The 17,082-nt window shown below is 48.1% G+C and overlaps 1 protein-coding gene across 1 annotated transcript in view; it reads left to right on the forward strand.

Moving 5' to 3' along the window:
* ZNRF3 (zinc and ring finger 3) overlaps window positions 1–17,082 on the forward strand; it is a 108,384-nt gene that overhangs the window by 58,214 nt on the left and 33,088 nt on the right. Inside the window, exon 2 of the mRNA XM_090061838.1 lies at window positions 9,627–9,752. Within this exon, the coding sequence (XP_089917964.1) occupies window positions 9,627–9,752 (126 nt within the window). The remainder of the gene's footprint in view (window positions 1–9,626; window positions 9,753–17,082) is intronic.

Below are 17,082 nucleotides of genomic sequence, written 5' to 3' on the forward strand. Positions count from 1 at the left end.
CCCCACTCCACACATTCGGTATCCAAGTCGTAACATAGACTTGGTGATGCTAGCCCCATTTAAGTGGATATGATGTCACCAGTTTAGTATCATGACTTAATACACCTATTTTCAGACAAATGTTAAAGATTTGGTTTCTTCCTATTTAGACATGTGCGTGCAACAGTTGTATAAATATCTGGCATAGGATAACCAGGCCTAGAGGCAGAGCTCAGAACGAAGTACGGACTGAGGAAGCTGGAAGAAGGGGTCATGAGTTTGTGAATGTGCATACAGAAATTCCCAGCTGCATGAAGCTGGATGAGGGCACGCTGGATGATTAGAGGGAAGTCAGGATTGCATTGGGCAACCAAGGACAAGGGAGTGGAGAGATGAAGGACAAGGTGGTTTGAACAGGCATTGGTGATGACCACTGCTGCATTTGGCCAAGGGAAGGGGATGCTGTAAAGCAGATGGGCTCTGTGTGCTTGTGTTTGGAATAGAGAGGATGCTTGTGGGGACCTAGACTTGGCAGGGGCATGGATTCATAGAAGTAGGGTTGGAAGGGACCTTGCAGATCTTCTAGTCCGACCCCCCCTGCCCTGGGCAGGACAGAAAACGGATCAAATGACCCCAGCTAGGATGTTTGTAGCTTTGTCTACTTCAAGGGCACTGGTACTGAGTAGAGTCAGTTTAGCAGGTGATGCGTGCCTGGAGTGGTAGCTGCCCAGTAGAGTTGACGCTCAGAATGAGATGTGTGACTAGTATATTAAAATGCTGCGAAGATGGGTGTGGCAGTGAGAAGCACGTTACATGACAAACTGAGACTTTCATGCTTGTGAACTTGGGACCCTTCATTGGAGATTCCAAAATCTACATAATTAGCCAAGTCTTCTTGAATAAGGGCAATGATGCGATGTACCAGTTGTGGAAATATATTCAGAGGTTGGCACCAAAACAACTCTGTCCTGAAAGGCAGCAGCCATACTTTATAATTATCCTAATTGAGAAGGGAGATGAAATGCTATAGATTTTAAAAACGGGCTGGGGAAGCTGTAAAGGAACCTAACTGTAACATTACTGGCCCAAGCTTTTCCATTGATCAAGACCATAACAGAGATTCTTTTGATTGAGACTGTCACTTTTTTTTTTATCATCCACTGGACCTACATAGGATTTTGTTCAATCACAATGCAAAAATATTCAAGAAATATTTTGGTTCTCTTTGGAAAGAAGCACAGTGACATGGTTGCATCTCAAAGCGACAAAAATATTTTTCACTAGGAAAGATGTTAAACCTGTTTAAATCTGTAGGGCTGAAAGAAAGTTAAAATGCATTACTACTTAAAAGGACAGGCTGGATGATGTGGCTGACTTGTAGGTTTGACATGGTCTCCTGCAAACAGACTGTGGAAAGGCTGACATGGAAGCTGTTATGGAAAGAATTAAAGGATGGCAACATGATTGATGTCAGTCTGCATTGCTTGATGAGCAATAGGTCTTGTCAAACTCAACTTTTTTTAAGAGTAGGACTTTGGTGAGAAAAGGGGAATGTACTGGCATCGCATATTGGACTTCTCTCAGGTGCGTGTAGTACTGCATGGCAGTGGGAGGGGCAGGAGTCGCTTTGTTGTTTTTGAGGTCTGGAAAATGTGCCTTCTAGTGGGAGACTTGAAGATTGGATAACTCGATCGAAAATGTATGCGAGTGAAAGATGCCTGATAGGTGGTGGCTCTGTAATCCAATGTAAAACATCATATTTGGAAGATGAAGCTTGAACAACTCGCACTAGAAATAGGGTTTAGTTTTCAGCAGTGAGTGAGATCACTGAACATCTTGCCTACAGCCTGCTGGATGGCTGTTCACTTGAAGTCTTGAAAGCAAGGCTGGCTCCTTTGCTAAAAGACGTTTTATATTGTAGCTCTCCTACGCCGTGGCGTGGCATGGATGAGGGAGCTAATTCAGGTTGGACCCATGAGTCACGCCACATAAACAGCAGCTGAAACTCTGAGCAGATGAAGTCATGCAGAGAGAAGGTGTTCAACAAATCATGAAAACCCAAGAAGAGGTAGTCACACTTTGGCCAGGGAGAGGTTGTCAGGAAGTTGGTAGAGCAAGCAGATGTAGTATAAGTGCTGTCACCATTTATGACTGTAATGGCTGTTAAAACTGCTGCCTGCTAGGGGCAAACTTGGGTTATTTTCCCCCTAGATCCTGTTACTGGGACCTGTGCAGTGCAGTGGGTGAGCAGTGTGATGGGCATGGATGAGCGGTCTTCTCGGTGAGCTTCGTAGCTTCTCCTGTCTTTGTCATCCATGCTCGTGGCTGGGTTTTTTCATTCCAGTAGTTTGCTTTCACAGTGAACATAGTGTGGGTGTTTTGATCGGTTGTCCTTCTCTGAAACACGTGGACGTTGGTGAACATCCCAGAATTTTATATTGATGGTTTGGTTAATTGCCCTGGTGAGATTCCAGTATGATGCAACAACATCCTTGTGAATTTTTAGCCTGCAAACCTAACCTCCACATCCACCAGCACAGAGCCTGTGGCACTTCTTTTAATTGTGTGCTTGCTCCTCACACTGGGTCTTGTTTGCATTAAGGTTTCCGATCTACGGCATTATTTTGCCAGTGTGTGGTTGAGTAAGAATGTTTCAATGAATCTGGTTCCTTCTCCTGGCTGTCCTGCTTCTGCTTGCTTGGCTTGCAAGGCAAAATTTTCACTTGTGCCCACAGGTTTGCTGGTCAGCAGGGAGAGATGCTACATTTAGGGAGAATCTTCCTTTCTTTCAGCTTTCTAGTTTTTCAGTTGCCCAACTGTAGCTTGCCTCCAGGTCAGTGTGCTGTGGATGGTATGATCTGGGTGTTGTCTTGAAATGGAGTGCATGGGCCTGATCCGTGCCCCAGTGAAGGTGGCCTGAGTTTGGCACTGAGGTGAAGCTGGCCAGCAAGGCTGGGGGTTTGCAGTAAGCTCTGCTTGTCCCGTTTCTTTGCAAAGCTGCTCTGCTTCTACTGCGGCATCTTCAGGGATTCCTTTGAAACCTCGTAGGGAGCCTCGTGTGCCACAGTGCGTATGCACATCGGCAGCTGCTAATGCCCTTGGCTGTGGTTCCCAGCAGTAATGGGTGCTTTCTCTAGACAAACAGCTTTAAACATGACGTAATGCTTCCTAAGTGCTAAGCTGGCTGGAATAGGCCTGGCATTTCCCAGATCCCATACTCTCTTTAGGCATCCTTTTCCCGTCCTGCCTCAAGATGAGTTGTCTTTACTCTGTAGTCCTAGTTTTACTGGTGGAGCCACTTCTTTGCCTTGGGGTTTCTTCTGTAGTTGCTTGGCCCGTACTTCAGGGCATCCAACTTTCAGCCAGTATAAGTAAGGGTTTTGGCGCACGAATGTTTTCAGGCATCTGAGTGCACAGAATTTTCCCAGTCCTGCTCCACGAGGTGCCTGTTCTTGGAGTCATCACTTACCTGGCCTCACGGGAGCTGCTTTGGATGAGGCTTTCTTTTTAAAGAAAGAGCACCCTGTCTTCAGTGTCACCCCGGGCTGCTTCCTGCTGACCAGGGCAAAGGGCTTTCTCTCGTCACTTCCTTGCTTTTCCAAGACTCCTGGTTTTGGTCAGGAGGGATAAGGGAGGGGCCTGCGTGCTCGCTCTCTCTCCCCAGGCCTTCTGGCTGTCAGTAGCAGTCCTCTTTGAATAATAGCTGCTCCCATGCTCATCTGTGCTGGCTTGGAACTGGCTTGATTCGGCTGCCTGGGGCTCCGAGCCGGAGCCTTTCCACTGACCAGCCTGGTTAACTGCATGATGCTGTTAGGACAGCTTGGGAGAACTGAGCCCAGCTCCTCACTTTATGCTTGCATCCCTTTTGATGGGGTTTGCATAACATTTGTATTTATTTAAGCCTTAAATCGTAAAGGAGTTGGGGGTAAGGTCTTTCCGCTACCAGGGGGGAATATCACTGCCACTGCCAAAGGACTTTTTCAAGCCTTTCCACTTACAGGAATGGGGAGAGGCTTCCTGGAAGTGTGGGATTTGTGTCACTGCCGCCCAGCAGGGTTGTGTGCAGTAATCTGTGTGCAGCAGCTGTCCCTAAATGGCATGGCTTGCGAGCTGGGGTGTACTCGGGAGGGTCAGGTGGGAAGGCCTGTCTTGGACTCCACCATGGAGTGAAGATCTAGCTCAGCACTGCATAGCACGCTCCTGTCAGGTGAGCTGCACGTCCCCGTGCGCCCCACGGCTCTCGGGGAAAGCTGGGCAGAGTTTTGTAGGTGGCCCTTTGTGAGTTCCACGCGTTTTCTTCCTCCTTGGCCGTGGACTCGTGTGGCACTTCCAAAAGTTTGGAAGGCTGCCGTGAGGAGGAGGAGGAGGAGCTCTGTTTGAAACTCTGGGCGGGGCGGGGAATCTCAACTGTCAGAGCCATGGGACAGTGGTAGCAGCCGCCCAGGGAAGTGGCATTGCGGGTCTTGAAGAAGAGGAAGGGTGGACATGTGCCTGGACTGTCTGGGAACGGTGCATCTTGCTGCGTGCCAGGGGATTGGGCCAAACAACCCGGGAGGCCCCTTCCAGCCTGACGGTTGGTTCTTCGCAGTGTCATTTCCAGTGTTGCTGTCCTCGGAGTTGGCCATCGGGGAGAGCTGCCAGTGCCCGGCTCGGTGGCGGTCTGGATGCTCCCCAACCCCGAGCCCTGGGGGAGCAGGAGCGAGTCAGTGGGGCAGAGGAGGTCCTCTCTGCCGCTGTGCTGCGGAGTCTGCGTTGGCCGTCTCCTGGATGTGAACCTAGGGCCTGACGAGGCCTGTGTCCCCCTGAAGTGCCTGTTCTGGAACAGGGAGAGTCGAGAACAAAGCGACTGGAGGCACAAATGGAAAGAACGCCCTGTTCTCCTCGGCCCCACTCCAAGAGGCTTTTTCTGGCCTAAGAAAAATGGGTGGAGACAGTTTGGGTGGAGACAATGTTTTGTATGGATGGAAAGAAAATACAAGCCTTTAATCTAGTAACAGCGCCTAAGAAGGTCCAGGGCTGCTCCGTGTGGAGGTCTGTAACACTATGACATCCTATTCTGGCAGACAGAGGTAAAGGACAAAAGGGTGGAAGTTTTCCCTTTTAATCACCAGGACTTTTTTGAGGAGATAAAGTTACAGAGCAAAATGTCCCTCCCTCCCTCCCTTTTGGTTCACTGTTTGTCTGCTCTGTAACAGTAACCCACTTAAAATTGCGCGGCTCTTTTGAGGTTATTTTAAACCTTCGGCAGTATACACAGATATTGTAACCTTGGATAAAAGCACCTCCCAGCCACGGTTTCAGTTTTGCCCTTTCAGACATGTGGAAAGTGCCCCAGTACATTTCAGGGGTTTTGTACTGGAAACTTCTTAGAGATGGGCTGTGGTTTCAAAGCTCAATTGATATAATGTACGCCAGGGGAATGGTTCTCTGTTTCTCTAGGTATTTAACATTGTCTACAACTTTCTATTGGCTTAGCAGTTCCCATAGATTCTTTTCCACTCATCAGACAAAGCAGCTATTATAGCCAAACTTGGTGTATTTAGAGCAGTTTGCAAACTCCATTTTTATTCATACTGCAAAGATAAAGCTCATTGTAAATTGACCCCTTTTGGAGTTGGTGAAGTTTGAATATGTACAATGGCTGTATGTTGGGGTACTTCCTCTGTTTTCTCCCCAAACTCCCTTGTTTTTCTGTCTATATTGAGAAAATTGCTGGTCAGATGCCGAGCTCAGAGCTTGGTTTCCCGTGCAGAAATTTATTTCTAAGCCACCTGATGGAGTAACTTGAACCTCTCATCCACATGACGGTCCTCATTGTGGGAAGCTCAGCAAACACGTCTGACAGTGTGCAGTGGTAAGCCAGAAACTAAACCAGGATGGCCAACCTGCAGCATGGATGCCACAAGTGGCACGAGCAGCCTCTGTGTGTGGCACGCGGGCGGCAGGTCGGGGAGGGGACGGGCAGCACCACGGTGAATAGGACAGGACAGAGTTTCAGGTCAAGCAGGGAGTGCAGGGCAGGAAGCAGAGCAGCAGATTGAGGGCACTGAGCAAGGGACAAGGATCAAGGAGGGCATGGGGCTAATTTGTGGTATGCCTGCCAAAATGGCTGTGTGCTCCCCCCCCTCCCCCCCAGCCTAAAAAATGGGATGGTATTTTGCTGTTTACCCAGTACCTAAAAAGATTTTGCAAAAAAAAAGCGGTAGTTTGAAGCCAAGTAAAATTTAGCGGTGGAAGAACTGTGGTGTTGATTACTGCTGTTCTCTTCCATCTAGACTGCAGTAGTGCAGGGCTTGCACCCCCTCTTCTTCGCAGAGCGCTTGTGGAATAAATGATGAGGTGAATCAAAAGATGTGGATGAAACAAATGGGCGAGCAGGAGGGCTGTAGGGGAAGCCTCCCAGTTGCCCCCTCCTTGGGTTTCTTCCAGGTCTCCTGCTTCCCCACTTACCTCAGGGCTTTGGTCTCCATCCCCCAGTGAACTTAGTTTAAAGCACAGTTTTAAACCTAGTTTTAAAGCACAGATGTCCACAACTCTGTGCCCTGTTCAGAGTGAATGTAATGTGGTGGTGTTCCAAAAAATGCACAATGCCAACACATGCAGTGATGTAATGGTTTGCGCTGGGAGTGAGACTCATCCCCACTGTCTAGGACTGGTGGTGTGTGGTGTTGTAACAATCTAGCTGATCCTTGGGATCCTAAATGGGATTTGCTTCTCTTCCTTTGCCTTCTCTTGCAAATGTTAGCTTATTGTAGAGATGCTCCTTGAATGCGTCTATCTCCAGAAGCAAAATTCTTCCTATTCCCACAAAGTTCAGTTTATGATCAGACACAGCAACTTGAGGGTGGCGTTCAGTTCAGAGCAGCCTTTTGGTCTCAAAGCTGTGACACGAGAGGCTGCCAGACTGGTCTAACTTGTCCAGTTGTGCTCTAGGAAGGTGCGGACTATCCTTGGTGTCTCATGGGCCTCTTTACACGTCTTGCTCACCAGGAGCTTTCTGGCATCACCAGGCAAGAGGCATTTGACCAGAACCTGCCCAGGTGTACCTGGCTCTACAGCAAGCCGTGCCCCTTCCACCACTTAATCCTGTCTGTGCTGGCAGATTTAGCATGTGAACTTCTTGTGGGTCCATGCTGAGCTTATTGGACCGCACGAGCAGTTCCAGAAGAACACGCGTGTTGCAAGCACTTGGACCAAGCTAACGGATAAGCTCTCCCTGATGTAACCAAAATCAGAGAACCATCAAGACTGCATTTCTGCAGGGGACCCCTGAGGATGAGCTCTTGGCCTGTGCTGCTTGATGTGCTCGCTGTTGACCTGGAGGGACAGTTGTGTTGTATTACTTTGCTACTTCACAAGAAAAGGATTTGAAATGTAGAACTGTATTAACCCCTTTGTGTCTTGGAAGACTTGCAGGGGCAAGATCAGAGCAGATTGACATAACATTGCCAAAGTGGGAATAACATTTAATTAGAGTTTAGGGGAAGGGGACAGGAGTAAAGACTCGAAGGAAAAGCAAGTTCAGTAATAATGTGAAAGATCTGATTGTGTGACAAAAGAGGCAGAACTATCGCATGTAGATTTCAGAAATACTGGCACAATCAAGCACATGTGTACAATTCTTTTTAAATGACTCCTGATAACGTAGGAAAGGAAACCATTGGAAAATGCAGAAGTTTATAGGTCAGTGAGTCTGGCTTGGATCCTACCATGTAACGGGCACTGGTTTACTGTAGCATGGACTGTACAACATCGTTGCAGTGATCTGTGTAGAAAGGTATTCAAATAGTGGAGAAATGATTGTCAAAGTGGTTTTGGCAGTAACTGTCCCATGAGACCTAAATAAAGATGGAAGGAAAAATGGAAGACAGATAAAATATTAACTCATTTTTTGACAGAGATAAAAACCCAGCAACTTTGGAGATGGCTGGGAACATGTCTGTGTAGGCTGAGAACTTGCTAACGGAGATAACTAGATAATGGTGAACAGTGGCGCATCAGATTGAGGTTCTGAGCATCCTATTTGACATTTCTTAATATTCTGAGGGAAACAGAAGCTGGCAAAGCAGTGAATTCTGAAGTGATGTTGAAAACGGGGCAACTCTCTTGGTCTTGTATTCATGTGAGGAAGGAACTGGAGTGGGATGTGGGAGACCTGGCTGCTGTTCCTGGATCTGCTCTGAAAGCCGTACAAGATACTGGCATGTGATGGAAGTCCATTGCTTGCATTGTCCGAGTTGTAAAATGGAGCAACTTTTACTTCACTCTTAGTAGTCGCCCATCTTGGGGTTTAGTGCTGCTGCCTATCTCTGTAGCATCTGAAAGCTTCTCTCCTGGAGCACACTGCTGTGTGAGGCAGGGCAGGCTGGTTGTAGGGGGGTTCATTGAGGGCTGTGGGAGGAAGGGGTTTTGTTCCCACGGTGAAAAGCTTTGTTCAGAGAGGAGAGTTCTGCGGTGTTCCCTTGGCTCGGGTGCCGGGCTTGTCTGGTCTCCAGGAACTTGGTACCTACACACTGCGTCGCGCAGGGACCTGTCTATGCGTACCCCCTTGTACAAGGGGCTCTGATCCTGCCCGAGGCCTGGCTGCGATTGCCATGTTTAAGTCTCGTCTGGGATGCCCCTGATGTGGCCATTGTGCTGCCCTCTGGGAATGGCGTGCATCACTGCCCGTTCCTGCTCACCTCCCTTGCAGACAGGAGCCCAGGCTGGGTGGTTCCCTGCATGCCGATGGCTCCGAGCTGGTACTCCAGCTCTGATGAAAGTAGTCTGTTGCTTTGCCTGACGTTGTCCTTCTCCTGAAGCGGTTGCTGCTCCTGGGTCTAAGGGTTTGGTACTGCTGCCTTTCTCTCTGTCAGCTACTGGCAGACCTGAGCATTGGCAAATCACAGTTGGGGGCAAAAGTGTGAAGACTGGTCCATGATTAGCACTCGTTTTGTAGGTGGAAGTGCCACGTGTCACAGACTGAATCCTTACCCGACTGCTGCCCCATGCCAGGGACTAGGGGGGAGTAGGATCCCTCGCCAGTTGTTCAGAGGTCAGCTGTGAGGAAGAGAGCCTGGGGTCATCAAACCAGAGCTTAGATTTGCACTAGCACCATATCACTTAAGTACCCACTTCTGGGCCAAGTCTCTGGGGGCCAGAGATTAAATTCCACTGTTCAGGTCTGCAGCCTGTGGCGTCACGGGTTGTCCGGCTGTTGTCGGGCAGGGCGCCACATCTGAACAGAGACCGTTGCGTGGGTGCGTCGTGACGCTCGGCGGGAGTGCCTGCTTCATCTCCGTCATTTCTGTGGAATCTGCTCCTTTCTCGGGCTCGGGACCTTTAACGCAAGATGGCTTTGAAGCTGCTTAGTCTCTTTACCTTGTGCTTTTTCAAGGAAGAGCCTGCTCCCTGTATGGGTGTATGATGTTCTCGAGGGACGGGACATCCATGTACTGCAGCGCCTCTCGTACTGTGACTTGCCACTGGCACAAGAGCAAGTGCTTTTTTGTGAAAGTGTGGTGTGGTGTGGCGTGTTTCACAAGGAACGTGGGTTTAATATCACTTTATTTCTTACACACAGGTAAAGAGAACTTAACAGTTATTCATGCACCTGCTTTGCCAACAGTTTTATTAATTTCTTCCTTTCTCTTCTGGTTGTGTTTCAGATGCACCCGCTGGGACTGTGCAACAGCAATGATGAGGAGGACTTGTACGAATACGGCTGGGTAGGAGTGGTGAAGCTGGAACAGCCAGCACTGGAGCCTAAGCCTTGCCTCACGGTTCTAGGGAAGGTAAGAACACAAACACCACCTCTCGGGTTTTGGTAAACAGCTTGTCAAGCTGCCTCCAAAAAGCATTATTCCCCTTTTGTGAGATGAGCAAAAGATGGGCAGAGACCCTTTCTAAGGCCTGCTGTGAGAAATTCCACTTGCTCCAGGTTTGACACAACACGTTGGGCCTAGGATATCTATAGAAAGCCATGGAGAACTTGGATGAAGGAGGCTGTTCCCCCTGTGTGTGCTCTCCTGGCCTACCTCCCCCCCGCCATGCCTGCTCTCAAAGGTGTTGCCAATAACTGGGTAAAATGGAGCTCATCCTTCTCTGCAGACCCTCAGTCACCACTGTCCAGGTGGTGGTTATCCCGGTAATTTTTCTCTGCATCTTGTTCCAGTTAATCAGTAACTGGAACAGCATGATTCTCAGATGAAGCCTTACCTGTGCCTGTGTACAGTGGTATTAATACATCCTATTTCTGCCTATGACATCTCTTCTTGATGCATCTTGCAATGCTGTTGGTGGCTCGTAGTCATCCTGTGGCTGACAAACACACACAGGTTCTCAGCACCTCAGTTCTTTCCAGCTGATGAGTTCACAGCACATAGCAGCAGTTCTTGCTGTTAATCCTTGCAGTTTGAAGTGTGAACCTCATTCCACAACCTGAGTGGTGAGGAGGAAAAGAAATGATGCATTTGGTGAGCACCATCCTCCTGCATGGTGTACAAGGCAGGGGAAAAGTCTTGCATAATCATGTGATTGAAGACTGTTTCAGGGCATTGACATGAGGAGCTGTAGTCCCATGAATATCATAAACCTTCTATCAGGTGTTTTCTGACTTTTGGATACTGATTTTTTTTTTTGCACCTTTTAACTGCCTTTCATCTGCATTGTATGGAACTAACCTGGAGAATGATAGTGGCTGGCCAAGTTGGTTTGTTTTTGTTTTTTTATTCTAAACCTCTTGCACTTGCAGACTTGCTTTTCAGTTTTCAAGATGAAAAGTTGATCGAGCAGTCTGGAATTGGGTGGGCACAGTGATAAGCCAGTTTAGCTTGCACCTCTGTTCCAGCTGTGCACAGTGCTGTGTACTGGAGAAAGCAAGCTGCTCTTCTTCAGAGTCGGCTTCCATGATGGGGCCATCCTATGTTTCCATTAGCAAGTCGGGAAGTAGCCTTCTAGGAGAATTGCCTGTTTTTTTGGAGGAACCCTCTGATTCAGAGGGAGTTTCCTACTGACAAACTGGTGGACCTTTAGAGCAGGCAGAGAAGCACTTTACTTCACTGACATTTGCTGCAGGTTCAGTGGGGGTCATATGGCAGCTAACTCCTGTCTGAAAAGAAACTAGATCTCTTTCTGTTGGCTGCCAGTGAGCAAGGGGCAGTTCTCCAAACTAGCTTCTCCTTTATGGGAGACGTGGAGTTGGACGCTGGCTTCTGCTGCTGCCAAGGATACTGATTGCTTTGTCTTTGATCTTAGTGAAACAAGGTCTGAGAGGGGCTGGAGGGGGAAGATTGGGACCCTCCCAGAAGCCTTGTTAGCCAAAGAGAATGGCAGAAATGAGCACCGAGACTTGTTGAAGATCATTTGCTGCACTTCAACAAATTCTTCCCTCTGTGTCCTGGGAAATGGGTTGAGGAGCAGGGATTAGAGTGGGGAGGAAAAAAGCTGATGGCACCTGCACCTGTGGTCAATGTTGTTGGGTGTCCTGTCAGTGCTTCACTGGGAGCAAATAGAAATGAAAATTAAAAAAAATCTTCTCAGAGGCCTTTACCAGGGAGGGGAGAAAGAAAAGTACTTCCTACTGTTACTTGCGTTGTATTTTAAGGATTTGAGTGCTGCAGCAAAAAGCATGAGATTGAATGAGATGGGTCCTGAGGACAAACCAGGAAGAACCTGTCTCTACATCTCTGCAAGCAGACTCGTGACAATTAACTCATCATGGGGGGGAAGCAGTAGCTTAAGAAGAGAAGAGTATGGAGCGCTCCAGACCAAGGTCAAACGGTCTGTGTGAGTTTACATGAAGAAAAGCTGTCTGAGCAACTGTAGGACTCAAGGCCCGGGTGCTAGACTTGGTGTTAAATGTAGCTGGCAAACTGTCTGTACACAGCTGGTGGCCAAGATTGGGAGAGGGCATTTGTCCTGAAGGTAACCAGTGTGTTTCCTGACCTGGGTTGTAGTAATGGATGATTATCACCTGGTAGCTCTTTAGTCTGTGTGGATTGGTGTTGGACTCAGTCCAGTTTCTAGCTGAATAATGTTGCCATCACAAATGCACCACCATAATTGCCATTAATTGGCCCCTCTTGTTGGCAAGCTCAAAAGAGAGATGAAGATATAGAAAGCATTTTTTTTTCTGCTCTTAGACCTGATTTCTCTGTTGAGGAGAAATTGCTGTGTGTGGAGGAAGCTTATGTCACCTTCATGTAAATGTAGACCTATAAATATTGTATCTGTGGAGTTCACGCTGATAATTTTCACAAGCTCTGCACACAAGGGAATGGATGTGGATTAATGAAGGCATGCAGTTGGGAGAGATGTGTGGGGGGAAAGGTATCTTAAGCATCTCTTGGTAAAATTGGAAATAATTATGCAAATAACAATGTAGAAGTGGCAGAAGGGCAGGATAGTGATGCAAAAGAAGCAGTTTAGCTGGAAGAAAGAAAATTAAATGTTTTCAAAACCAGGCCCAGATAATGTGTTTAGGGGTTGTACAGACAAGGGGCACTCTGAACTCCAAGTGTGGGTGTTTTGAAGTTTTTCATGGATTTCATAGACATTAGGGCTGGAAGGGACCTGGCAAGATCATCAGGTCTGGCCCCCTGCCCCAGGGGCAGGAAGTCAGCGGGGGTCAGATCACACCAGCAAGGTGAGCGTCTAGGCATTTCTTAAAGGTGTCCAGAGTAGAAGGAGCCTGGAAGATGGATTGACCTTTTGGAGGAGAAGGGAATGTCTGGCCCCGACCTGGCGTGTGCTGTGTCTGTCCTTGCTTTCTGTGGGGCTGTCAGCTGTTTGCTTTGAACTTATCTGCACTTGGTCTCCTTTCGTGGCTCCTCCAGCCCCCTCTGCTTTTTTAGGCTCTTTGAGGTTTTACTTCTCCTTTAGTTCCAGGAAGAGTACCCTGTCCTAACTGGGATGGAGCTAGCTAGACAGCTTTCTCTACCAATGGGTGGCCCTGCCTCTGCTAGCTTAACTCCCTAGAAGCTGTCTGCCTGAGGCTGTCTTATCTGTGATCTAGTTCTATCTCCTTTGCTTGGGTTTTAGCAGCCCTTTTGCAGCCTTTTTGGATTTAAGTCTTTGCCTTCAGAGGGGCTGCCATACAGAACTTAACCGGGCAATGCTGTCATTGTATTTGTCTCAATCTGGGGAAAAAACAATGCATAATTTATGAAAATCTCAACTAGTTTTGCTTTTATGGGTGAGAGTACATATTTCCTTTTTGTGATGTATTTTTTTTTTCCTCATCTGGGTCATGTTTCGATAGATTGGAAGAGCATTGCAAATTTAATTCTGAAACCCAGATGTCATGTTTTCTTTCATGCAACAGATACTGCCCCCCAAAATTGGGGTGCATGTATTAAGTGGGGAAACTGACTTTCTGCAGAAGCACCCTGCTTTGATCCATAGTGGAGCAGCTGTAGTATTACTATTCAGGCAGCTAAGGGAGTCGGTTAATTTAATGGCTCGTTGTTCTTCACTCCAGTGTCTGCTGGCTGTTCCTGGTCTCTCTCCTTCTATTTTGCAGCACTGGAAACTCCCTAGCTCTTTTCAAGTTCCATCTGTGGAGACCAGTCTATAGCATCAGCTAGGATTTCATCTTTAATTTAGGAGGAGAGGGAAGGTGAGTCAGCTGAAAAGTAGACTGTCCCTATCTACGCAGCCATAGCTCCAGAAAACATTTGCCTTTTACCAGTAAGGTGTGAATTTATATTCTGGAGTGTGTTGTATGCCAGTAAAAATGGTAATTGAAATAGTTTGAGTAATGAAGTCATGTGAATGTTTTTGGCAGTTCAACAAACCATGAAAGAGAAGATCTGTATTAGAGGCAAGGGTTTTTTGGGCAATACCTTTTTATTTAAAATATATTGCCCCCACCAAAAAATCCTTACTTGCATAATTCTTGGACAGTCGTGGCTGCAATATTACTGTAATGCTACCAAGAGCTATGCAATATATTTCACATTACTTGCCTATGTAGATGCATCTTCTTTCAAGAGGCATTGTGGGAAGAATGGCTAACCTGTATAAAACCCAAGATGCAAAGAGTTTGTCTTGAATGAGCCATGAATCGCAGATTCTGCTGTCTAATGCTGTCCGGCTTAAGAGGAGAGCCTGTCTGCAGATGAAGTCTGTAATCTTTTTCTCAGATCCCTTGCATTTCCTAACACTTGCTGGGGTTTGGTATCTGTCGCAGTCTCAAGTCCATGCGATGCCATATTATGAATTGTAAGAGTCCGGCCTGCTGGACTGAAGGAAGGAAAGAAGCTGGTGCTCTGGGCAGAAGGAAGAGATGGAAGTCGGTTTCCAAACCACTTTGGTTAGGTGGGTGAGGCCAGGGCACTGGTGCACTAGCTAAGTACTGCCAGCCAAAGAGAAAAGGGCTTTCTGGCACAACAGTGGCTCCCTGGTGACTGCCCGTGTGTATGCTCTTACCTCCTCCTTGGGGAAAGCTGACCTCTGCAGTAGTTAGTCCTCAGGGAAAGAGAGAGAAGCTGCCGGCGGGGGAGCTTTCATCCCTGCGGGGGCAGAGCATGCACGCAGGCTGCTACATGGCGCAGTTGGCACATGATAGATCCCAGTCATGTTTACCTCATGGCGAATAGATCGTGTGTACATGCCATTAGCATTTGGGCATCTTCATCAGTGTGCCAGGTTGACAGCTACTCTAGTGTGTCAGTAAATTGTAGACTGCAAAATTGGACTGAGATAAACCTAATGTTTTTAATTGGTATAAAATGCCCATCTGTGACAGTTCATGCAGTTTAAAGTAACGTCTCAAGTTAAACTGGTGCGACTCAGGTTTGCTGGGCCTCAGAAGGACTCCGGATCAAGGCAAATGGGAGCTGTCAGTAGGAACAGCAGTGGGGAAGGTGGTCAGGCGTGTCTTGGGAGTGGGGGAGAAGGAGGGAGAAAACTGGCAGTCAACTTAAGCACAGGGAGAAAGTTTGACATTCGAGAGAGCAGGGAGGGAAGGAGAGAGAAGGCTTAAGAGCAAGGCTGCCCATGCATAATGCAGCCATCTGCTTGGTTGGTCTAAGGAGTCTGCGTAGATCAGCACTGCAGTCTCTTTCCCATAGACACGTCACCTTTAACAAGAGCATTTAATTCTTGTGGCTTCTGCATCTCGAAGAGGTTGTCCGGCGAGGCTGAGCATTGTGTGGTGCCGTGGATGTGAAGGCACAGGAGAGCTTAAATAGCTCCCATCGGAGCCCCAGTGAAAACTGGGATCCTGGTTGAAGGGGGGGAGGTGGGGTGGCAGCCTTGATTTAGCATCTCCTTTGATCACAGTGCAGCCCTGTTTGAGGCACTGCTGCAGGCAGGCGAAGCAAAGGCCTGGGCTTTACTGATCTCATGAGGTCCTGAATAGGGCTGGAGGGGGAATGACAGAGGAAGAAGAAAGCGTTGAAAATGAAAAGGAAAACCCCATGAACCCGACCAGTATTATTGGCTGGATTTGCCTACCAGGGAGCCGCTCAGTTTCTGCCAGGCTAATTCTGCTCCAGCTTCCCTCCCCCCTGCCTGGCGCCCCCTCTCCTCTTCTTTCAGACTTTTTTTGTTTTGCACGGTGGCTGTTGCTCCTCGGTTCTCAGGCTGGGAACCCACTGAGCCTGTTGCCATGGTCACTGGGAAGCTCTCCGTGCCATGTGCTTCAAAGGGAACCTTTCCCCTCCTAGGATTCCCGCCGTCTCAATGCAGGCGGCACAATGAGGCTCGTTCTCCTTCGCAGGCCGGCCTCTCACCGACCGACATGGCGCCATGGCCCAGCAGTGCCTTGTCTTTTTTTTTTTTTTTTTCCTCCAAAGTTTTCTGAAGTTGCAGTTGGGCGCCTGCGCACACGGGCTGCTGCCTCTGCTGCAGGCCTGTGCAGGGCTCTTCCTTTCGCTAGGGAGTTGACAACGTTGACTTGCTGTCAACTTTTCAAGAAGTTAGACTGGTAAAACCTAGCCTGCCAGTGCCCTCCTTCCCAGGGCAGGGCCCATCAGGATGCATAGTGAAGGCTGGCTTAAAACCACCAGCCCTGCCCTCCTGTTCAGGCCCCAGAGCCTGCAGGAAGCGATTTTTCTTTCCTTGTCTTCCCAGAGGCGTCCCGGGAAGGGCTCCCTTTCCTCGGAGGAGAGCTGTGGGAAGCTTGACAGGGGAGGAGCGCCCCTGTTACCATCTGCTTTCCTCGGGCCCCTGGTAGGGTCCTTAAAAAGTGGGGAAAAAAACCTCAGCCATTTTTCCCCATACCTTTCCATCACTGTATTCCCATAGACATGATTGGAATGCATCCACATTTGACACCGATTAGAAAAACCGCTTTCATTTCCACATCGTTATGATCATAAATGTAGGGACGGAGTTATGGTTGTGGTTACTGTCTGCCCTAAGATCCAGTATCTCATCTGACAGTAGGTGCAACTCCTACCATGCTGGCTTTTTGAGAAGGTTTTTGTTTAGTTTTAAGCTTGGTCATTCTTGTGTTGGACGTTTGTAAGCTACAATGCCGTGACTCTGACTTAAGCCCCTTCACTACTTAATTTTGTGAGCTGGCTGCTTTTCTTATCCAGCTGCAGGTCTTAGTGTCGCTTGTTCCTTGTGGTGTCTACTCGAGCTGTACCCTAATGCTTTGGTGAGCAGGGGTGACCTGAGAACATTTTGGGACCTTAATGGAGCTCTGGTGGCTGTTTGGGAAGGACCAAGATTGTTAGGCCCGTGCAAGTGGCTGTGACTGTACAGCAAATAGACTGTGAAATAAATTTATGCCTTGAAGAAGCTGATTTAAAATCCAGTGTGTGAATTAACTTGTAGAGAGGATGATCGGGAAATCAGCTGCACTTTCCAAGCTACTACCTGTAGACTAACTTCCCAGAAAACAGGTGAGAGATTGCTGCAGTACCCGCTCCTGTTCGCAAAAGTTTGAGGCACCTGAAATCAGATGTGTGCCACAGAGAAACTCATGTGTGAGCATAATCTCCAGTGTTAATGCCAGTAATCTCGGGTAAGGGCCACACTTTTTGTCAGACTTGTATCATGGGGGAGATCTCTCTTTAGGCAGAGAGTGATGGTCCTAGGACATCGTACAGTTACAGTGCTCTTGGCATGCCAAGGTTAGTTTGCAGGTAGGGTTTTAAGTGTACCCCTTTG

This window comes from Crocodylus siamensis, chromosome 9, assembly GCF_052110815.1.
Source record: "Crocodylus siamensis isolate JL-2025a chromosome 9, ASM5211081v1, whole genome shotgun sequence".
Classification (NCBI taxonomy): domain Eukaryota; kingdom Metazoa; phylum Chordata; order Crocodylia; family Crocodylidae; genus Crocodylus; species Crocodylus siamensis.